This window comes from Ochotona princeps, chromosome 7 (assembly GCF_030435755.1).
Source record: "Ochotona princeps isolate mOchPri1 chromosome 7, mOchPri1.hap1, whole genome shotgun sequence".
NCBI classification, from domain to species: Eukaryota; Metazoa; Chordata; class Mammalia; order Lagomorpha; family Ochotonidae; genus Ochotona; species Ochotona princeps.
Genome location: NC_080838.1, coordinates 52,942,860 through 52,968,309, shown reverse-complemented (window position 1 = coordinate 52,968,309; position 25,450 = coordinate 52,942,860). Strand labels below are relative to the sequence as shown.

The 25,450-nt window shown below is 37.0% G+C and overlaps 1 protein-coding gene across 2 annotated transcripts in view; it reads left to right on the top strand.

The window, feature by feature from the left end:
* GRID2 (glutamate ionotropic receptor delta type subunit 2) overlaps positions 1 to 25,450 on the top strand; it is a 1,304,007-nt gene that overhangs the window by 1,003,958 nt on the left and 274,599 nt on the right. For both annotated transcript variants that reach the window (XM_058667042.1, XM_004590568.4), the window contains exon 12: positions 18,053 to 18,191. In XM_058667042.1, the coding sequence (XP_058523025.1) occupies positions 18,053 to 18,191 (139 nt within the window). The remainder of the gene's footprint in view (positions 1 to 18,052; positions 18,192 to 25,450) is intronic.

The window sequence follows — 25,450 nt, the reverse complement described above, 5'->3', positions numbered from 1 at the left end:
CCCTATTCCCCTGAACATTTTTTTTCTTCTTTTTCTTTCTTTAACTGTAATTAACTATGTAAAGATTGTCAACAACAATACAATAAAATAGATTTTAAAAAAAAAAAAAGAAATGGTGCTTGGACTTATAGGAGGAACACCATGAGCCTTCCTGGCTTCTATGACCCTGTCTTCTCCTTTGCCTTTAATAACCTGTTACTATGAATCATGTTTCTCTACTCACTCATCTGTAACCTTAGCCTTTGTTTCAGAAAACCCAATCTTGCTCTCTGGATAATCTGTAAAACTGTTGATAATGTTAAATAAGAAAGTGCTCAAGAAACATTTAGCACAATGCCTAGTAACTTAGTAAACATTCAACACATGCTTTTTTTAATATTCTTCCTGACCTTTGCTTTATATCCTTACTCATGATCTTCAATTTTTTGAAAAAAAAATATTTGAAAGGCAGACACAAAAACACAAATAAACAAACTCCTCTAGCCACTTGTTCATTCTGCAAAGGCTGCAGCAGCCAAGCCTTAACCAGTTCAAAGCAGGGTATAAATGCAAAGTACCTTACTGCTTCCCAAGAGACTATAGAGACCATATCCAAATAATACATCTAATTAGAAAGGAAAATACTCTCTAAGTAAAATATTGAGCAGTATGCCAAATCCTAAAACACATTCAGCTTTGCACACTTGTATTTGCTTCTATATAGATGCCAGAACACAGAAATCCTGGAGTTCTGTTTCATGCACATTGCTTACTCAACCACCAATGTTGTGGAAATTACTATGTCTTTATCACATGAGTAATCTTATGACTTGCAGTTAAAGAACTGTCTATATTAGCTAATGAGATTATATGAATATATAGAAACTCTACATTGAAAAACATCTATTTTAGCCTACTGTCCTACAATTCCAGCGAACTGAAAGCTCATTGATTTAATCATTTTCCAAATTATTATTCAAAAGTGAAATTTTGAAGAAAATATCTTCCTAAGAACTTACACAGGAAGACAGATGTTCTGGAAGACGATGACATTGAAAACTTAGAAGTACGGTCTTGATTTTGAAAGACTTGATGCATAATGTTAAATGATTCCCTTCTCCATAAAATTATAAATCTAATGTGTACTCAATAAATGAGCCCTAATTTAAAGCTAATCTTCGAGGGGGATTAACATGTTTATGGGTTTGTGTGCCATTTCTGAGCTTTGAAAATGTATTTTGTCTTACTCCTTTTAACATTAAACTAATTGAATATGTATTGGCATTCTCTGACCTTGCAGAACTAACGACACACACATAAGATCTAGTTTAGGAACCAAACTCCAAAATCCCAAATTAAATTCACACTGAGATTCATTTCCCTTTGATTTCTGTTTACAACTGCTGCTTACCGCCCCTTCCTCCCTCCCTTGAACTTTCATGTTTCTGAATTTGGCAAAATTTGGGTGGCAGTTTTCCTCAGAACCACTGATTGATTGAATTCCTGAAAAATGGGGTAGCTCATGGCACTAGAATTTATATAGTGGTTTTATATGGTGGCTTAAGCCTCTCCATAATTATTTTAAAACATTAAAAGCTAATACATCACTACAGAGTGGCAGGTTCGGACTCAACTGCAGCCTTGCTTCATGCTGTTTGACAAACGACGAGTCATCCAGACCATATTTCCTTCTCCACCAAGTTTCCCAGCCTCATTTCATTGCCAGGTCTGTCATGAGAACAATAGGCAGGGGGAGAATAAGAATATAAAAAGGAAAGAATATTTTTCATAGTTCTTCTGTAAAGTACCAATGTAATATGTTTAATGAATGCTCCATTTTCAAACCATACTAAGTATTCTTGTTTTTTTGCTTCTGGTTGAAAATCAATTGAGATATAAATATATATACATATATAAATACATACATCCATACGTCATACATAAATGTGTTATTTATTTTCTTTACTACAAATAGAAACAGGAACAGGTATTTGTTCTAGAAGCTAACACACTACCTGAGATGCGCAAGTATTTGGGTTACTTGGAATGGAGTCCCGGCTGCACTCGTAAGTCCAGCTTCCTGTTAAAGTGAGCTGCCAGCTCCTACCCAGTCCAGTCCTGGTCCCTGTGCCAGGCAATCCTTTTGGAGGGAACTGATAAATAGGAATGTTGTCTTTCTCTCTTCACATTCCTCCCTTCTCCATACCCTTCTCCTTCTACCTTTCAAAAAAGAAATTGTCCCATTAAATTAAATAAAAATTGAGTGAATATGCCAAAAAGTACGTCAACACACATGAAATCTAAAAGGATAATGAAGAGGAAAACAAAGAAGTGACAACTAGATGTTCTTTAAATATTGCACAGTATCCCTGAGCCAAACTGTCGGAAAACTCCCTATAGCTTTGGAGGAGTTACATCTGTTCTTCGTGTCCAGCAGAACTTATAAAATCTCATTTTTTAAAGCTTATTAAAATTTTCATTATTATTTATTTTCCATGATGCAGTTTTGTAAGTATAGAGATTTCCCGCCTTTTGTTCCCCTTTCTTTTTTCCCCTAGAAAATTCTGTCTACTACACACTTAAATATTTTTTCCAAATCTTGAACTACAGTCCTGTAAAGCAAGACATTGTCCTATATGAAGGACAAACCAGAAAAGACATAAAAATTGGTTTCTCTATTTTTTTTACCAAGACATTTAAAATGGATTATATGTGAAGATAAAATCTTTTTAAAATAAGCACAATAAAGAAATACTTTTTTTAAGACAAGCAAACAAATAACTGGAGACAGGAAGAGATCTCTCATCCCTTGGTTTACTCCTCAAATTCTCACAACGCAGCTGGGTTCCAGCATTTAATCCAGGCTTTCTCCATAGACGCAGGACCCCAGTGCTTGAGCCAGCACCTGTTGCCTCTAGGGTCTGCCTTAGTACAAAGCTTCAATTCAAAGCAGACTCAGGACTTGAACCCAGGCACTCCACTACAGGCTGCAGGTGTGTAGGTGTGCAGGGTCCCAAGTGGTGTCTTAACTAGCATATAAAGGTATGTGCCTGTATTCTTATTTTCACACTTAACATTTACGAGTGTAGTTTTATTGGATTCTGGGAAAGGTAGCAGTCAAAAAAAATAAAAATTGCAAGGTGTCCAATAGAAGTGAATACAATACAATTCTTGCAAGAGGAGAATAAAGAATATCATTAAATTAGACCTAGAGATGGGATAGAGAAAGCTTCAAATTACCATCACCATCAAGTTCATGGGGAAAGGAAATTCAGCCAGTTTATGGTTGCACAGTGGTAATAAATACTACATGTATCATTTATCCATACATCCCTAATGTTTCACTCAAAACTTGGTATTTCAATGAAGCACTGACCACAACAGTTTCAACTACTTCTTGAGGTACAACTCTATAAAATTGTAATATAATCTGTTTTTTAAACTAGGAATCTAAATCCATGATTGGTTTACAAGGTACTGTTTATTTCCTATCTTGTTGGAACCAAAAGGAATTCTACATGACTGCAATGATAAAACATGAAATAAAAAATCTTCCAAGAATTGCCTTATTTTAGTAATAAATCCAATTTATTTTGTAAGAGTGCCAACAACTGACACCTAAAAGTTAATTTAAAATTAGCATATATGGTTTATGTAGTATAACCAGCATCTATTTAATTTGAGAAAAAAATTTTCATTTAGCATTTTTAGATCTGTTCATTTTAAATATTCATGGTGCTGACTTCAGTAAAATAAACTAATACTTGCATTAAACATAAAGTTTCAAGAACTACAAAGTTTCTCTCCTTCAGTAGAAAGTTCTCATAGTGAGTTATACATTTTTTTTTGGCTTCATCAGAACATTCCTATTTCAGGTAACCATGGATAGATGGCACTAATACTAGGGTACTTCAAAATGTGCAGGGAGCACATGTATTATGAAAAACTTTGCATAGACTTCAAAGATTTTTTGTACCAAAACAGATATATCTTTTAATTACATTTTCTCATATTTTGACAGTAACCTCCTGTATATACCTAAAAAAATATTTAAGTGGAAATGTTAGAATTTGTTCTTCAGTTAATGAAGAATAGAATATCCTGAGAATAGAAGAGTCTAAAAAATATTAAAGCATTGCTATTTGTAAAGACTAAATTTATATTGTAGTTATTTTGGAATATAAATATTAAGTTAAGAAGTCTTAATAAATATTAAGAAGTCTTCCCATATTAAAACAAATGCTGTTTTAATTGCATAACCTGTTAGCCTACTTTTCTTATGTACAATACACTTATCAGCCAATAGTGTTATTTGCAAGCATGTCAACACTTCAGAAAGAATCTGCTAACAAAAATGACATAGCATATCAGTCTCTTCAATAAACGTTACCAAAATTGGTTGAGAAAGTCTTATCACTTGAGTAACTCATTAAACTTGCTTTTCATCAAATAACATCATTTCATGGATTCTCTAGAGGAAATAATTCAGAATATTTAAAAGATTATATGTCCAAAGGTGTTTATGCAAATTAATATCTGGTAGCATTAAATCTTATACTCTCCAAAGATAGGATAATATGCTATAGTACATTGACTTAAACCAATGAAAGTCAATGAAATATATAATCAACACCATACCAAATTTGAACAACAGCATGCATTTCTTCAAAGATCAGAAATGGCTTATGAAAAGTTTCAAGAACATGCAAAAAAGATCATACCCTGTAGAGGAATCCTTACACCTACAAAATTGCATCATGGAAAAAAATGATTAAAAAGAAAAAAAAACATTTGTATACAGGAAGAATGATTTCTGCAGGAAAGTTCCATTCCAACATAAAAAGATTTAGGGTAATGTGGAAATGCAAACTTCTTATCCATGCCTTTACTATAGCATGAGAGCCCTTCTGTGGCAAACAATTGTCAAATGAGAAAAATTATTTAAAAGTCCTATCCTTGTCCTAAGCCCTGTCTGCCTTGCACCTGAAGGATGAGACTCTTTCAAAACAGTCATCAAGGATTTCACATTTTTAATTATTTCTGACTTGTACATTCAGTGCCTTTGATTTCACTTCTAAGTTTTGTTTTCATGCTCACGCATCACAGCAGGTGGCAGGAATCTCCTAATCTTCAGAAATCACCCTTATTGTCACAGACAGCCAATCTGCAAAGCCTTGCTCTGCACTGCAGTTTTTCTATACCAACATGGGGAGCCACTAAATGAATCAGTGTAACCACAGCCTCTGGATGGTCCCTGTCCACTTTGTGTGCTACATGGATACAGGAGCAGTGTAATCCCAGGATCCCATGTGTGTGGTTCTGTTCTGATGGATGCTCCTATATAGGAAATGATGGTGCATTCTGCCTGGGATGTTGCGGAACGTTCACAACAGAGTTCTGAGAAAATCATTTGAACTGGACCACACCTGTTAGGTACTGAGGAAGGGGATTGCTGCTGCTTAGGTTTAGAGGGAATAGCTACAGGAATCTGAAAAGATGGATGAATGAAAAAATTGTCCCTTCGGTAGTCTTTGGAAGCTATTCTTTCCTCTGTTTAATCATGTTTTGGGTTTATTTGTATCACTTTTGTTTGTATCACTCAAATTTGCTTTCAGTTTGATTTTTAAATGCAACAATGTTTTAAATGATGCAAACCATGTTACAACTTTCAAGTTACATCACAAAACACTTCCTCTGTGTGTATTTATTCTGGAATTACCCTCCCATTGCCTCTTTTTGAAAATGTAATCCTATAGTCCTCCTTTTCTTACTGAAAGATGCTAACCATAAATATGCATCTGATTTTCTCTAGCAGTTTCTCCTGATAGTTTCATTTTTAAATGGATAGATTCCATGATTATCAATTAAACTTGAGGAGTAATGGGAGTGTTTGGTTCTGCAAGAGTGAGGACTTAACATTAAGTGTCTAAAAGGTCTCGGGAGAAATTGCTTGGAGGCTGTACTGTAACCACGAGGCTGCAATGAAGACACACTTGAAGTTTGTGGTCATTAATTTGAACTGGCATGCGTGGTTGTACGTTACCCAGAATCACATGCAGACACACAGAGTAGGAAGAGATTTGGCTTTGCCTTGCTAGCTGGCTTAGCCAAGACCATTTCAAAGTGGTTGAGAATGAATGTAATGGATTACGCTGAAGTCACTGAGTTGGAGGGAAGTGTGGTAAAGAGAGGAGGAGGGATAGCAAAGAGGAAGCAAGGTCAGTGGATCTTACATTTCAGGGGGACTGTGGATTTGACAGTGAAAATTACTAAGGTTAAAGATGGTAAAGAAGGATACTTGAAACAGATTAGAGGGGCATTGACATCACTGTTAATAAGGGTAATGCTCACTACTAGAAACATGAAAGTGCAATTGAACAGAAAATAAGCTTAAGGTAACCAAAACTATTAAATATTAATCAGCTGCCATTTCCTTCCAGAGTTTGAGATTTGCTTTCCTTTGTAAAAGTAAATTCAACCTTTTAGAGAGCTTTGGCTCTAAACTGAGGCTTTCATTAATTCAAAAGTAATTATAAAATAAAGCAGTATCCTTACCATAACATAATTTGATTTTATGCCTTCTCTCTAATACCTAGAGCTAGTTGTTATAACAGTAATAAATGTGGCACAGTGTGGAAATCTAACCTACTTTGAACCTGAGTTCAATATATTATACCTAGAAAATTGTGGCATATCACACTAACACCTCACTTCTCCTTCATTATGTCACATCATCTATTCCCAAAATACTAAAAAATGTTCCCCCCTGGTGACAAGCAGCCCCTCAATTTCACTGGAAGAACACTTAATATACACACAGACAGCATGCATTTATATTCATGTCTAGTGGTGAATTAAGCCTGTGATTATAGAGCAAATTAAGTCTTTATGAATTAATGAAAAGGAGGGAAGAAGTAGCAGGGGAGGGAGAAGGGAAAGGAAGAGTTGTGATTATCCTCCTAGAACTCGACCTATGAAATACATGAAACCTGATATGTTTACATTTATTTCTAAAATATCCCAGATAAGTCATGCATTCTTCCACTTGCAAACACAGAGTATTCTTACAGTGGCAGAAACTTCCATATTGATTGCCAGCAATACCTTTATATTTTCTCACTTGAAATTCTATAAGGGTAAAATATTCTGAGTCATTAATACTTCAAGTGATCAATTGATTAGCACAGATTCAGTAAACAGAAATGTTCATGAGACAGAGAGGTGAGCAGGTTGGCGGTGCATTGGGTTGAGCCATTGCCTGGGACACCTGCATCTGCTTTCAATTCAACTTCAGCTTAATCTACCAGGGAGGCATCAGATGATGGCTCAAGTACTTAGGTTCCTGTCACTCACGTAAGAGACTCACTGGGGTTCCTGGCTCCTGGCTCTGGCCTGGCCCAACCCTAGCTGTGGCAGGCAGTTAGGGAATGAAACAAGAAGATAGAACCAGGAGATAGAATAAACTCATTCTCTCTCTTATCTTTTCAAGTAATTTTTAAAAAGTTTAAAATTTATTTTATTATTTGAAGATACAGTTCCATAGGCTCTGAGATTTTATGCTCCCTCTCCAAATACCACCCCTTCTACACACACACACACACACACACACATTGATTTCATCCATACCATCACAATATCATAGTCCTTCATAAATAGTCTTAAGTCCATCGCTGAGCAATTTAAGTGAATCCTGATAGTGTACGTATCGAAAATGGCAGAGAGTCCAGCATTCTATTGTCAGATATATTCAACAGTTCCATTGGGAGTCTATCTTTGATTTGGAAGGAGAAATGCATACTGCATTGTAGCTTTAATCTTGATAGTCTCTATTAAGCAGTTACTATACATTCCCTTAAATGAAAAGCCACAAAACAAAATCAACAGGAGGGAAAATAAAAATTAACATGGGGCCCGGCGGCGTGGCCTAGCGGCTAAAAGTCCTCGCCTTGAAAGCCCCGGGATCCCATATGGGCGCCGGTTCTAATCCCGGCAGCTCCACTTCCCATCTGGCTCCCTGCTTGTGGCCTGGGAAAGCAGTCAAGGACGGCCCAAAGCTTTGGGACCCTGCACCCGCGTGGGAGACCCGGAAGAGGTTCCTGGTTCCTGGCATCGAATTGGCACGTACCGGCCCGTTGCGGCTCACTTGGGGAGTGAAACATCGGATGGAAGATCTTCCTCTCTGTCTCTCCTCCTCTCTGTATATCCTGCTTTCCAATAATAATAAAATCTTTAAAAAAAAAATTAACAACATGAAATTAAATAACATACTACTGAACAACCGATGTGTTATTGAAGAAATGAAAAAGAAAATCAAAAAACCTTTTTGAAGAAAATGATGCTACTGTAAGACCTATGTCAGTGAATAAGAAAAATTTTGAAGAAATTATAAAAACAAAAATATCAAAAACCATGAGATTCACAAAAACAACGTTAAAAGGGCTATTGATCTCATATTTTACATGAAGGTTGCCTTGTATCAAAGAGAACATACGACATTTGTCCTTTTGAGATTGATTTATTTTGCTGAGCATAATGGTCTCTAGTTGTGATCATTTAGCTCTAAATGGTAGAATTTTATTCTTTTTAATGGCTGAGTAGTATTCCATGGAGTAGATGCATCACAGTTTCTTTAACCACTACTCTTTTGACGGGCATCTGGGTTGTTGCCATGTCTTTCTTTTCTTTTCTTTTCTTTGCTATTTGATAAATTATTTAAAATGTGTTTACTGTATAACTACCCAAGTGTTCCACAGGATTCCCATTCCCACTTTTGACAGGCATCTGGGTTGTTGCCATGTCTTTAGTACTGTAGATTGTGCTGCTGTAAATGTAGGATTACAGATCCCTTTCTCATGTGCAGATTCATTTCTTTTGGATATATTTTCCACTGGTGGGATAGCTGGGTCATATGGCAGGTCAATTGTCAGTTCTCTTAGCAATCTCCATATTGACTCTCATAATGGCTGTACTAGCCTACACTCCTACCAGCAGTGAGGGAGGGTACCTTTTCCCCCACATTCATGCCAGCAAGAGTTGTTAGTAGAGTTCTGAATGTAGGCATTCTCACTGCAGTTAGGTGGAACCTCAAATGTGAATTTCATTTGGGGAGTGAATTGTGAATGAGACATAACTCTGTGTCAGAGTTCACTCCCCAAATCCTTCAACGGCTGGAAGAAGCAAGGCTGGTGCCAGGCAGTGAGAATTCACTGTGGTTTTATGAGTGAGTGGCAGGAACCAACTGCTTGAGCTATCCCCACAGCATCAAAGAGCCTGTATTAGCTGGAATCTACAATAAGGAACTGAAATCAGGACTCAGATCCAGGAGCTCTCAGCTACAGGGCTCAACACCTCCCTCTGTAGTATGTTTTAATATAGCACGTCATTTTTTGTCTTGTTCTTTTAGCATCTTGAATCTAGAAAATAACATTTTGGGGGCTTTAAGTCAAATTGTGGACAGAGAAAAGAGAGAAAACAATTGTGTTAAACTCACCCTCTTCTCTTTACTTTCTTCTGTTGGTTTTATAGTTCTCAAATATTTACACACAAGACAGTAGACTGAAATTGGAACTTTAGTGAATTACCTGCAGTGAAATCCCATTCAGAAAAAAAGAGGGATATTAGTGACCCAGCCTCTGTTGCTTACCTCTCTGTCATTACCTACTCTTCCCAAAGTCAGTGGTCTCTGGGTGATTCCATTACCACCCATGCTGCCTCATTTTGAATAGTTTTCATACACTGTGCATCCTTTTACCCAATGTAAGGTTTATGAAATTCATAACTGAGTTATTTGTAAAGGATACTGGCTTGTTTTTATTGCTCATATCAGCTATATTCACTTATCCATTCTATTCTCAAATAATGGTTATGCTATTTCCAGCTCGGTGCTGCCATGAATAATATGGCTGTGAACATGCCAGCACACTTTTTTGGTGTAAATAGAGGGCAGATCTTTATAAAGTTTGTGGTACTGTACATTGTTTATAATTTAGTATTTCAATGAGCTTATCAAAAATCTACTCATACTAACAGCTGGTTATGTGCCCAGGCAGTGGCAATTACAGAATCTTAGGATATACAGGAACAGTGCATAGCCTAACAATGAAAACTTTCATTTCCAAAAGTTTCTGGATCTGACTCCTCATTCGAGTTTTATGCCTGCAATGATCCTACGAGGCAGCAGTGATGACTCAGGTAGTGGGATCCCTTCTCCTGCAAGCATTGAAGAGTGAACAAGTGGACAGAAACATGTTTCAGCTCTCAATTTTAAAATAGGTTAATATGTCAGTTTTCATAGGTGCTGCAAAATTATTTATCCAAGAAACAACATCTCACCAATAGGATATGAACATTGTAATAAGTCCACATTCTTGCCAAAATGTTTACTTTTAATATTGTTTATTCTGATGCCTCTGTAGAAAAAGACTTCATTTTTCTTTTATTTAATATGTAGTATAGAATTAACCACTTTCCATGTATTTGTGATTTGTCTCTTGATGCTTTTTACCCAGTTATATATTTGCTATGTTTCATTCTTATTGATATATAGGAGCTCTTAATAAGCATTACTTAATGCTTTGTTATATATATTTTCTATGTGGCTTATCTTTTCATTCTCTTTATAGTATCTTCTGACCTGTGAATATTACTGTAGTCAAAATTAACATGTTTTTTCTCTTGTAATAATGCTTTTTTGTTCCAAGAAATCTTTTAATATGCAGACCAATGGATAAAGTTCCTATGTTATACTCTCGAGCTTTATTGTATATCTTTTATATTAACATCAATAAGCTTTCTGGTACTAATTTTTATCCTTGGTATGGATGAGGAGATGGTTTAATCATTTTCAGATATATAGCCAAATGACCTAGTACTGCTTAATGAAAAGACCTCCCTTTCTGCACAGTAAGACAGTGCCAGTTGAGTATAAATTAAGTGCCTATACGTGCATGGGTAATTTTCATTGATCGGTCCAGTCTATCCTTGTACAAACACTGAGTTGTCTTAATTACAGTATGAAGCTGCAGCCAGCAGGGTTCAGTCTTTTTCTTCTTCTTGAATATCTTGGATATTTATAGCATTTTTCAATTTCATATAATTGTGGCTTCAATTTCTCTCTCTCTCTCTCTCCCCCCCCCCACACACACACACCACCCAGCATTTTGGTTGGCAATTTACTAACTGAATATAAATCAGTTTAAAAAGAATTTGTTTGCAGCATTGAATATTTCAATGAACAAACATCATGAGTTCATCTATGGAATCTTTTAATTCACTAAAAGTCTTTTAAATGTTCATGTAGTGATGATTTTTTGCCAACTCTTAATAGATTTCTAGATGTATGTTTCAATTGCTATTATAAATGTTATTTTTAATTCCATGTTTTAAGTGTGATGCTACTTCTTTTATAAGGATTATTTATTTGAAAAACAGCTAGAGGGAGAGAGGGAGACAGAGAGAGAGAGAGAGAGAGAGAGAGAGAGAGAGAGAGACAGACAGACAGACAGACAAAAGAGCGAGAGAGAGAGAAAAATCTCACTCACCGGTTCAGTGACCAAATAGCAGAAATGATCAGTTAGGCTGTCTTGATGTACGGAGCTTCTTCTGAATCTCCCACATGTATACAAGTGTCCAAGTAATTGAGCCAACTTTGCTGACTTCCAGGAGCATTAACAGGGAGCAGAATCAGAAGTAGAGAATCTGGGATTTAAAAGGGGGCCCATGGGATGCTGAAATGCCAGCACAATGGCTTAATCCATTATACCACAGTGCCAATCTCCTGGTTGGCATTCAATGTAAAGGTGGTTGATTTTTAGCTTTACTTCTGTGTCACAGTAAATTGATTTATTAAATTTTTGTAATTTATATTATTCTCATGGATTTTCTGCATGCAAATTCATGTCACCTCCAAGCCACAACTTTTAATTGCAATCTATTTTTTATTCTTATTTTGAAAATTTAGTCCATTTATTTTATTGCCTTTAGAGGTAGAGAAAGTTCCCAACTACTGGCTGACTTCCCAAATGTCCCCAGAGCCATGGCTGAACTCAGCCAAAAGTGGTTTCCCACAGGATGTGGCAGGAATCCAGTTACTTGAATCATCACCTGTTGTCTCTCAAGGAGTGTCTCAACAGGAAGGCGGACTGAAGCACAGCCAACCTCAGATCAAGCACTCTGATATGGGATGCATGAGGGCCATCTTAGCCATGAGGCCAACACAGCTACTCCGTTCCTCTTTTGCTCTTATTGTATTGCACTGTTGCACTGTACTGGTGAATGGGGAATTTTTTTGTTTTTGCTTTTGCTTTTGTTTGATTTTGCTTGCAAGGGCAATTTGGATAATTAGAGCATTTATACAATCCCAGTTTTCTACTTTGTTAATCTTCTGTGTCCACAACTATCTAAGATATTGGCCTATAACTTTTCTTTCTTAGAATGACCTTTCTGGGGATCTTGTACACAGAGTTGCACATTCTTTATAAAATACATAAAATGTGCTATTCGTAATCACAGGAAGAGTTTGTGGAAAATCAAAGTTACTTTCCATATAGTTGGGGATTTTCTTGTGGAAGTTTTAATTCTGAATTGATAGTTGTTACTAGTTATAAGACTACATACGTTTTCTGTCTTCTGGAAGACTTTCTGGATGTTTGTTCATCTCATCTCAGCTATTATATTTACTGGCAAAAGACTGGCATTCTGGTTTAGCATGTAAAGCTTGCACCTGCGACACTGATAACTTACATGGGTATCAGTTCATATCCCAGTTCTTTCACTTCCAATTCAGCTCCCTGGTAATGACCTGGGAAAACAGCAGAAGACAGCCAAGTGCTTGGACCCCTGCCACCCATGTAGCAGATGCAGATCAAACTCTTAGTTTCAGTCTGACCCACTGTAGGCTGCTGTGAACATCTGGGGAGTCCACAAGCAGATGGAAGTTCTGTCTCTCTCTCTTTCCTCTGGAACTCTTTCACATAATTAAATCTTTTTAAAAAATTTTGTTGGCATAAAATTATACTTAAGATCTTCTTGTTACCCAAATAATATCTTTAATATTAATGTCAGTTACTGTATTTTTGATGGCTTAACTTTTCTTGAGCTGCCTTAACAGCTATTTAGGTGTTTAAAAAAAAAAAACTAAAGATCAAACTTTTGTTTAATCAACACTGTAGTTTTGTCTTTTATCAACTTTTGCTCTGAACTCAGTGCTTTTTTGTTGCTTAGGTTTAACCTATTGACATCTCAACTTCTCCAAACAGACAAGTAGCTCATCTAGTTTAGCTTTCTTTTCTCATATATTATAAGCTGCCAATTTCCTTCCCAAGAAATTTAGCTGCATTGTTGTCAGCTATCAAGACTTGCATTCCTATATTTATAGCAGCACAGTTTACAATAGTGAAGGCATAGAAGCAATTCAGAAACCCCTCAAAAGACAACTACCATATATTCTCTCTGATATAAGACAACCCCCATACAAAATGTAAAACAGATATATAAATATGCATATATTCTAATAGATGAACTGTATGATGGAGACTAGCATATCAGCAAGTAAAGATACACTGCAGTATGTATCTCTACCCCTAAACAAAAGGAGGATCCCACTGAAACTGTTAAACATACCTTGAAAATTTGATGCTAGCATTTTTTTTAGCAATGCCTATACCTGCAATGCAATGATACAACTTAGCAGAATGTTAAACATGGAATTATAACTAAAAGGCTATACTACTGTAATAATGTGGGGGATGGTAGGAGAAGATGGGAGGGAGAAAGCAGAGAGGAGATACCCTATACCTAGCAATGTACCATAGAACACAATTTTTGAAAAAAAAAGAAGAAGAAAGTTTGGAATTTTGCTATTATTTCTTTTATTGTCCAGACTGGAATATTTTTATTGCTCTTAATTTTTTTTTCCTTGAGCTACAGTCTAATAGAAATTTGTTTTTAATTTTCCAAACCATATGGGGAATTTCTAGATTTCTTAGTCTACTTCCTCCTTAGATAAACTTTGGGTTCAATTTTAGTAACCACCTGACTGTTGAAGGGTTTTTTTAAGATTTATTTTTATTTGAAAGACAAATGAGATTTACAGAAAGATGGAGAGACAGAGAACAAACTTCCAACAGTTGGTTCACCTCCCAAGTGGCCACAATGGCCAGGGCTGAGCTGATAACAGGACAGGTGCACAGAGTTTCTTCTAGGTCTCCCATGCAGGTGTGGAGCCCCAAGGCTTTGGGCCATCCTCTACTGCTTTTCCAGGCCATAAGCAGGTAGCTAGATGGGAAGTAGAACAGGCAGGACACAAACTAGTGCCCATATGGGATCCCCATGCTTTTAAGGTGAGGGTTTAGTCACTGAGCCATTAAACCAGGCTCATTCCTCATTTCTAATTGGCTTATGCCTCTCAGAGAAAATCAGTTCAAATATCAGGTCATCTTTCTGAATTATCTCCTACCTGTAAAATTCCAATAGAATCATTTTTTTCTACCTCATTGGCCCTAAAAATAATTGTTATGCTCAAATTGTCTAGTTTCTGTAATTGTCAGCATTGTTGTGAAATCCCTACTCCAGCTGTAGGCAACTGCCTGGATGGTGTTGCACCTAGGAAAGTGTTACACTGCTTTAAGGAAAGCAGCCAATAGCTGGCGGGCATCCTGGGCCTAGTTAATGCTAAATTTGTGTTAACTATACTAGTGTGCCAGTGCCAGCACAGTTGTCTAGCCTACTCCTTTTTTTTTTTTAAAAGATATGTGAAGAAAGTGGAGCACACTGATCCAGGGCATGCCACTCTGGCCCCAGGAAGGGACTTTGGGACGAGGGGGATGCATACTACCTGGCAAAGGGGGTCTGGGAATGTACTGGAGTGGGGATGTCTGAGGGCATGTTTGACAATGAAGGAATGACTTCCCGGGTCTTCCACAGACTGAGCCACTGCACTCACAGGTAGATGAGGGAGCTGAGATGGAGTGGTTTAGAGGCAAGAAACTAGAGAGCATGTCTGGGTCAGGCCAAAGCACTTGCCCATGTGGGAGATCTGGGCTGAGCTAAACAGTAGTGCCTGCCACCTGCTAGCACACACAAAAATGGATTGGGTGGCATAATTTGCTTGGTCAGGCCATATTACCTGCCTGGATGTGTTGGAGCAGGGAACTAGTCATGTTAGGCTGGGCTGTAGCACCCACCAGATTACAAGAAAACTAGATCTGGGGGGTAGATTCTACTGGGGATTTGTTGGTTTGCCTCTGTGGGATTACAACACACTTTGAATTGAATGGAAAGCTAGGGGTTGACCAAGTCTACATCATGGAATTCACCTGACACTCCCAGGAGCCAGCGCAGGCAGGGATCCAGGGTTGGGAGGGGGCTGGGCCAGGCCAGGCCAGGCCAGGCTTCAGCATCCACCAGTATATGAAAAAGCCAGGGATGAGGGCAGATCTGAGATCCGCGCTGAGAATGGGCCTGTTATGGAAACTTGGGGAACTCCCCTGTGAGTCTTCAGCTCCTGCTGGGGAGTATAAGAGCTGGGCCAGGAGTGTAAGAAATGGGTCAAGTAAGGCTACAACATTTGTCAGCATTTGTGTGAGCTGGATCTGCTGGCAGGCTGGGCTGGGCAAGGGCACACCATCCACCAGCTAGAGCTATGACTGCGAGTGGGTAATACCAAGCTGGGTTAAAGCCCCATCAGCATGAAGGATCTTTCATGTGAACAGCCTGGTGGAGAACTTTGGGAACTCCACTGCTAGACTACAGTGCCTATTGTTGAGCATGAGTGCAGGGACTTTAGGCAAAGCAGGCTGGGTAAGACAGTAGCATCTGCTGCCAAGTGCTGGTACTGGATGTGAATCATGTCATGCTGGACACAGCACCCCTGTCAAACCCAAGACTGAGGCTGGGAGAAGACCTTGTAGGAGAATTGTGGGCACTTCTATACTGGGCTGCAATCCCCACGGGTGAACATGAGAGCCAGGACAACGGACGAGCTTGGCTGGTCAAGGCAGTAGCAGCCACTTCCATACACTTTGGCCAGGTCTGCGCATGAGGCAGGCTGAGCTAAGCTGTAGCATATATGAGGTCTTTGTGAAAAGATATCCTTTGAAGATAAAACCATGTAACTTAAGTGGAGAAGACCTTTGTTATTGAAGAAAATTTCAGATATAGCAAATGACAAGTACTAACACTATGGAATAAGCCCTGATATGATTCTATAAAACAAATTTCAAACAAACCTTTAAGATAATTTAAAAGATTGCATACAGTACAACATTTCTGCATCCACATACAGCTGAAATGATCAAATCCAGCAATTGGTATTTCTGTTTTCTCTACATTTGAAGCCTTCCCACTCATCTCTTCTTCTTCATACAGTATATAAACACATTAATGTCGGCCAGATTCACCCCACTGGGTCTTGGAACATGAGAACTTGTAGCTCCTAGGAGCTCATTGTTTTCCGCTTCCTCTTATCCTATACCCCCTATATCCCTCATTTGCCCTTTCCCGCACCTTTACCAGTCTCTGGAAGTCACTATACCAAATTCATACCAAGCAATTTTTTAAACTTCCACAAATTAAAGAGAATGTGCGCTGTGTGTTTGGTTCATTTAACTTAAATATATGGATCCAAGTTTTATCTGATATAAAAGTATTAGGGATTTATTATTATAAAGACTAGATCAGTATTCCATTGTCTGTATATAACATGTTTTCTTTATCCATTCACTCACAGATGGGCACCTCTCTCTGGAGTGACAAATAGTGAAGTGTAAATAGTGAAATGTAAATAGTGAAGATTCATAAGAAGCAAATGGCATACGTATAAGAAGATATTGGCTTAAAAATGAGTTTCTGCAGTAGTAGTGATGAAATGAGGTAGAATTTGAAATGCAACTTGAAGATAATTGCAACATGATGTGTTATTGAATGAGATACTGGCACATGCCTATTTTTTATCTGACAAGTAATGTGAATAAAGTTGCTATTCCAAGACATAATGTCAATTGGGCTGGAGAAGAATGAGTTTCAAAGTAAAATCTTACACTGTGTGTGGTAGGTGTGATAGTTGAGGTGACTATTTGATTCCAAGTACAAAACATGTAAGCATTTACTATAGCTTTCTAGAGAGAGTGGAGGGCCCAGCATGATGGTTCAATGGCTAAACCCTTACCTTGCATGCACCAGGATCCCATATGGGTGCTATTTCATGTCCCAGCTACTCCACTTCTCATCTAGCTCCCTGCTGATGGCCTGGGAAGGCAATAGAAGATTGCCCAAAGCCTTGGGACCCTGTACCTGCATGAGAGATCCAGAAGAAGCTCCTGGCTTCATATCAGCTCATCTCCAGCTATTGCAGTCACTTGGGGAGTGAACCAATGGATGGAAGATCTTTCTGTCTCTCCTTCTCTCTGTAAATCTGCTCTGCCTTTCCAATAACAATAAATAAATCTTTAATAATATTCAGTCAAGTGACTTTTATGGTTACTCAGCATAGAAATATGGACAGAAACAGAAGAAAGCTCAAGGTTGCACCCAGAGAGCCCAGGGGTACAAATATTTAAAAGACAGAGGGGAGAATTCTGCAATCAGTTTAAAAAAGTAGGTAGCCAATCATGAAGAAAACAAATACTTTGATGCTAAAGCCACTCATGGTATGTGTCATGCCAAGGTCATTAAGAACTTGTGTTTCTAGGGAATTTAAGCATAATTTTTACATGATTTGTGAGTCTGTAAGATTAATATTCAGTATAGGTACAGTAAGATGAGTTTCACCTAATGAATAATCAAGCTCTGGGAATGAAAGTATATAGCTATGATTGTAATAAGAGGATAATTAATTCAAGGATAAAGTGGGGAGGAACAGTCATTTCAATGTGCTACATAAAGTCATTATCATGCTTCTTGACTGAGTCTCCCATGGTGTCATATGAGAAAAAAATACATAAATGATGAAAATGTACAAACCTATGCTAGTAGTTAAGTATAAAAACCTGTCACTATGCAAAAGCTGATCTGATGTTGAACATACATGCATTCAGTTCCTAAATAAGTGTTTTTTTCCATCTGATTCTTTCCACAGGTGGGGAGGTCCCTTATACTACGCTGGCTACCCGAATGATGATGGGGGCTTGGTGGCTGTTTGCTTTGATTGTCATTTCATCTTACACAGCAAATCTTGCTGCTTTCCTTACTATAACTCGCATTGAAAGCTCCATCCAGTAAGTAGATAATGATTCCAATACTACAGGTGTAAGAAAGAATTAGGGTTACCAAAGGTTTTGGGCGTAATTGTATAGTATCTGACAATAAATGTAAAGACTCCCCTTGGCTAGCTACATAGCTCATTTTATGCCACAACTCTGTAGCAGCACGTAATTCAACTCCTGAGAATATAGTATTTGTAAAGCCTTTTTAGGAAAATAAATTTTGATTATAAATTAAATGTTTCCTCCCATATTTTCCTGGAAAAATTACCCATCTTTAGAACATTAACTGCTAGAGAGTGGCTGTGTGTGGGAAACACTGTGGAAAGCAAAAGAAAAAGGAATTACACTTTCAAGGTCTGGGTCTTGAATCTTCCCTACTGTGCATTACAGAGTTGTCTGTTAATAGACATACATCACTGAAGGATTGATTTTTGGGGAGGGGACAAGGGAATGAGAAAGAGAAAAGAAAAAGCAAACAAGAAGGTAGCAATTAACAACTACAACCCAGTATGTCAGTAGCCTTATCTGCCTCTTTATTGCATTTTGTTTCATATGATTATCATTCCTGCCATTTTTCACAGCTGCAGTTGCAGTGGTGGGAAAATGGTCATTCACTTTGATGTACTTACTTAAACCCTAAATGTGATTGAGGTCAGGACCTGAATTTATAAATATCAATTCCTTTTGTTAAGCTCTTAGTGACCAAAAGCCTCTGATTTACCATGGCCAGGTTTTCATTTATGCTTTTATGCCATATAAACACCACCACAATACAATGTTTGCCTAAGTAGAACACGATTGTTCTATATACCTGAACTATTTTTAAGAAGCAGATTCCCTTGGGGATGGCACTGTAGTACAGCGGGTTAAGCATCACCTATGAGGCTTGCTTCTTAAATGAATTGTCCAGGCTGCAGCTGCATCTCTTCTGATCCAGTTCCCTGTTAATGCACCTGGGAAAGCAATGGAAGATGACTTCTGACATCTTCCATCTACTTGGGATTCTGCCGCATGTGCCAGAGACCCAGATGAAACTCCGGGCCTGGACTCTACATTTGTAAAGTCACCCAATGAAGGAAGATTCTCTCTCTCTCACTTTCTTTCTCCTTGATATTCTCTCGCTCTCCCCCCTCCCCATTGCTTGCTCAATAAATGAATCAATCTTGAAAAACAAATATAAAAATTTCCAGAAATGGGCCTGGCATTATGGCCTAGCGGCTAAAGTCCTCGCCTTGAAAGCCCCGGGATCCCATATGGGCGCCGGTTCTAATCCCGGCAGCTCCACTTCCCATCCAGCTCCCTGCTTGTGGCCTGGGAAAGCAGTCGAGGACGGCCCAATGCATTGGGACACTGCACCCGCGTGGGAGACCTGGAAGAGGTTCCTGGTTCCCGGCTTTGGATCGGCGCAGCACTGGCCCGATGCGGCTCACTTGGGGAGTGAATCATCGGATGGAAGATCTTCCTCTCTGTCTCTCCTCCTCTGTGTATATCTGGCTGTAATAAAATAAATAAATCTTTAAAAAAATTTCCAGAACATTTTTAATTCATCCAAAGACAAAATGGTTATAATTTTCTAAAGCTGATTTCTTTAAAAGCTGGCAATTAAACATTACCACTACCTGGATGTATCAGACTTCCTATTACTTAACTGGTTCTTAAATGAGAACATAAGTGTCACTATGTTTAAAATATGTAAGTGAAGTTCATTGGTAGCCACAAAACTGTTATAGCATAACACTAAAGAATTAGGAGTTAATTGCTTACAAAGAAGTATTTTCTTCAACTTGCTTCTATTATAGAAATTGTAACTTCAAAATTCAACTAGTAATGCCAATAGACAATTATTACTTCATCCATTTATGAAAATGTTATTTTCAATCTCCCAAATTATTTCCTATAAATTCGGTTCTATGCATTATACTAGTTACTAATTATATAAACTAAATCTCATGGGAAGCTGAAAGTTATGACCCTATCAGCACCTTACTTTAAGAAATAATGAAAATTATTGCAACAGCCCAGCCAAGAATCAATAAAATACCAAGCTATGAAAATAATGAACATTTATTGATCACTTACAAGATGCTAGACTATATAGTACATGGTATACATGGATTGATTTAATACCTACAGCAATCTTCTGACATATACTACTAGTAACTTTTATATATGTCAAAACTGAAGTGTTCAGGACAAGTAACTTGCCTGTAAGATCTAAATAAGGAAAGGCAAGACCTTCAATGTCTGATTCTTGAACCCATGTTCTAACTACAGTACATTAGCTCCCATGTCCTACACTCTTCAACATCTTCATTTCCCTTTGTTTTTTGGGAAACATAGCAAAGATATCCCATAGCCTTGTCTATTGCCAAGAATAAGGATATAAATGAAGATATTCTACAAATTCTCAACTGATCTGAGTATTAAAAGCTAAGTGACTTTTGTGTTGGACCAATTCTGTAGGCACACATCAACTTGAACTAATTATATCCAGAATTGATATCTGCAAGTTAAGGAAAGACATTTTGGCGTACCCAATCAAGATACATCACATTCATAAAAATTATGTTTTAATTAAGATTGCATGTATTTTAAGGAATATAACATTTGATAGAGCTATGATTCCCACAAACTAATAAACACGCGCTGTACAACCCAAGCTGTACATTAAGACTCCCAAAATGTATTGCTCTTTAACTTAAAGATTTTATGCAAGGACTGTATCTGTTTCCTCAAATACCCAGGCCCAGGCACCCACTGTCATGTAGATGTCTGACATGTCAGATTCTGCACATAAGTAAATTCATGCAGATTTATATTTCTGTCATCATCTCTTTATCATGCATAATGTTTAGGCCTATATACACTGATGCAACTGGCATTTTTAAAAATTAAAAAATTAAAACAGAATGTTTTGTCCCATTAACATACTCCTCATCAATTATATTTAACTTTTTACATTTTGGATTTACTTAAAGCCAAAATACATGCAGCTACATCTGGACTTGATCATTTCAAAATAATTAAATGGAAATATTAAATGAGACAATTTGGCCCATATGACTTTGATAATCATAATAGTAAATAATATTAACATTCACTGAGAATTTACCATGAACCAAGTATTAAGCATATTTCATGTAGCAAATATTCCTTAAATAACTAATAGTAAGGGCTCATTTTGTAGATAAATAATTGAGCTTGATGATAAGTGCCCCAAATCACATAATCCAAACCTCAGGGCGCGTTGTCTAGCATCAATTGGCTATCTCTAGATCTTTGCCTTATCTAGAGATAGTTCCCATAATCTGAAGACTGCAAACATCATAGTACATTCACACAGCAGACTTCTTTCATGATTATTAACAGCTGGCATCAACTTTGATCCAGACCATTATGCAACAGAGCAGGATCAGAAGCCTCTGTCAAATTTTTACATCTGCAGTGTTTCTCTAAAAGTAAAACCTAATGCAAAAAGACCATGATTTCAGCTGATGTTTGCCTCCACTGTGGGTCTGCAAACCAAGGTAAATGAGCACTCATTTTTTTGAAAATGTATTCCTTTCCAATGCCAACTGGCTATATTAAAAGCCATCAGTGGGTATAATAAATCCCTTCCTCCTAATGTTATCACTGGACTGATTTTGAAAGCCAAATAAGTTCAAAGTAGTCTGGTTCTCTCCCAATATTTAAAGATTTCTTCCAATTTCATGCTTCAGCTGTGTTGGTAAACATCATTTCTTGTAATGCTTCTTGGAAATACTCAAAGTTCCTCTTGTCACGAATGCCAAAGTTTCTTGGAAAGGTCTAAGACTGACTTTTCTTTGACAAGAACTTTTTTTCACAGTACCATTCCACATCACTTCCCTTAAACCATTTTTGTTTATATGACTTTTCCTCACTAAAGGAAGCAGAGTACATGCATACAACTTTTTCCCTAGTCTTATTATAATGTGCAATGAAAAACCTGTACTGGTCACATTTTCATTCCCCAAATTCAGTTTTCCTCCTCAAGATCAAGATGAACAGATGTGGTTAGAAAAACGTAAATGAGAGAAGGAAAGACAAGTACACTCTTCTTCAAACAGATTGTTGACAGAAATTCTTATTGTTTGATATGAAAAATGCAATCACTTTATTCTTGGAAGTCAGAAACTTTATATAAAATTTTAGCCCCTCTTCAAAATTTGATATCTGTTAACACTAACTTTCTAGTTGGCATTTAACATGAATAAAAATTCTGAAAATGCATTTTCCCTGGAAAAAAAAACCTCAAAAGTTTAATTTTTGTATGCTTTTAGTAACAGGAATGGTACCGCAAAACTATGTTGTTGTTTGGTGTAATATAATGTGACACATTGTGGGTAGTTTTGAGATATACTGTGCAGTTTCTAAAAGGAAAAATGCCATATCTATAAGACTGCAATGACAATGTAGACTTTTTATTCTCGTTGAAATGGTTATATACATAGCTAATAGTTTGCAAACTCCTAGAAAACAGAATACACTTATTTCTACTGGTACCCAAACTAAAAGTGACAGGGTTGAAATGGAACATGATATGCTTTGCAGATACTTGCAGCAGAAACACTGCACATGGCATGTTCAACAGTAGCTCCATTTGTCTCTATTTTAATGTAATTTTCCAAAAAGCTACAAATTTCCCCTAAAAGCAAAAATAGCTCTAGGAAAATAATACTCTCCTGGTTGTAGTTATGAATAACTTGAACAACTTAGGTTGCTCTCTTATGATGAAACATCTTTTTTATTTCATTTTTGGGGTCTGTGGACAAGCTTACCCAGAAGAGTCTCCATATCACACCCTATTTTGACGTTTAACGTACTCATTATTCATAATGCTATAGGTTTGACTAAATCTAATTCTGCTACTAATCATATTTGACTGAGACAGCATATCTTTCCACGCAGGTATTTGTAACAATTATAAATATCTATCCCTAGAGGGAACTTCTTTCTTACTAGCATACCAGTGAGAGGATTTTTGCACTTACATTATGTATCTTTGAAAAGGGGAAATTATCAATTAATCATTTTTTCCAGTTTTATAAGGATATTATGAACCAGCCCAGACTTGGAAATCTAAATCTATTATCAACTCTGTAAAATTAGGAAGCCGAGAACAGTAACTGGCAATTGCTGCCTAAGGAAAAGGAGAGTGGGACTAACGCCCAAGGACATGCAAGACTCACTAAGGAATCCAACATTTTTCCTGAAGGTGAAAGAGTATAAATCACTTTAGAATAACGATTTAATCTGTGGAAAGGAGAAGAGAGGAAGAGAAAAAGCAGAGTGGTGTGTGGAAAGTACATGTGTCGTTAGTGTTGAACTAGCATGTCCCACATAATAGCAACCTGCTCCATACTATATTCCTGTTAACGTCAGAGTTGAAATATCAGAAAGTTTTGTTTCAGAAACCTTATGCTTTCAGGCTCACAACTGTATTAACAGTAAATCCAGAAACATTGTTCCAGTTTATTATTTTTTTCAAGATACTTAAAAGCAAGATGTACTTTGCCACCCTCCAGCTAAGCAAGTGAACAAGAAGAAAATTAGCTATAGAATGAAATTCTAGAAATCACTTAGCTTAGGCTCCTTCTCAGATGCAATATGGCTGTTTGGAGCCACATCCTCCCCTCATTTTTAAGCTTGAGTAATCAACAAACAGATCATACTTCTATTTATCCAATATGAACACATTTTCTTCTGAGTATAAAACTGATAACAACAACAGTGTTTTCAGAAAACAGGAAAAATATAGGAAAAACAGGAAAATTTTGAAAGACAAATTTTTGTAATCCATACATGTGACATAGCAGTAAACCATTAATGCTTGAGAAAGTTTTAATTTCTATTTTGAAGTAATACACACAGGAAATTATAGACAGAGTGCACAGAGGCAGTATCTATTCACCTAGTTTCCTCTTGTGGTTCTATCATGAAGAGATATAATTCAATATTAAAATCAGGAAATAGACACATATTGAGTGTTTGCATATGATTCTATGCTATTTTGCCACATAAGTAAACTCCAGTAAACGCCACTGTAATTCAGACTCAAAACTATCCCATTACTATAAAGAAGTTTCCCATTCTAACCTTATAGTCATGCTTCCTTTCTTCCTTCTCATCATTCATTTTGCCCTGGAACCTACCAGTATGTCCTATATTTTTTGTAATTTCTAACATTTTAAGGTTATTATATAAATTGCATGGAATAAGTCCTCTAACTTACTCAGTTTGTGTTGTTCCTCCCCAAAATTACTTTGACTTTCTAACATTCTTTTTCTTTCTAACAAGAATTTCCTAAAATTCTGATGGGAATTCCATCAAATCTATTCACCAATAATGGGAAAGGTATATGTTTCTAGTTTGAGTCTTCCAATCTATGAACAGGTAAAATAGACATTTTTAGATCTTTGCTCTCTTTCATTTGCAACTTTTCACTTTAACCATGTACGTCCTTTATATGCTTTATGTTTTAATATCAGAGTGTTTTCCCTGTGATGGAAAATGTTATTGGACTTTGAATTTCAGTATCAAATGTTGTTATTAATACATATAAAATAAAACTGATTTTTGTATGCTTATTTAATGTTGTGGCTATTTGTTTTGGGAGCTTTCCGGTAGATTTTAAAGCATTTTTCTATGCAAAGAGTCATTTGCAATTTCAGTAATTTGGAAGTTATTTTTCTAATCCTTGCTCTGATGGCTAGAACTTCTAATGTTATGTTAAATTAAGAGTGTATGGCAGACTATCTTATGGCAAATCTTGACATAAAAGCACTTAGGTTTTCAACAGTAAGCTTAAGATTACCTGAAAAAATTCTTTTGTAAATATTCTTTATCAATGAAATTCTTTATTATTTTTACATTTTTTCTTATTTTCCATTTTACAATTTTACAGGCATAAGGCTTCCTTCCTCTCCATCCTCACCCTCCCCTCTTCTCCCCTCCCTTGTCCCTTGTGAAGTTTTCATTCCCTATAGCATGACTGGCTGTTGAATTTTATCAAATGCTCTTTTTATATTAATTAGTATGTTCTTGGGATATGTCATCATTATCCTGCTTAATGATTTTTTTAGATTTTTCAGACTTATGGGACTAATTATGTTCCTTATTTCTTTACCTTTTCTTACACTCTTGCCTATTTCCCCAATTTTCTTCATTGCTTGAGCTGAGGCAATTAAAGATCCCCAACAACTGCCCCTGACTGCTGCTTCACCTTGCACTCTCAGTGAGACTCTTCATCC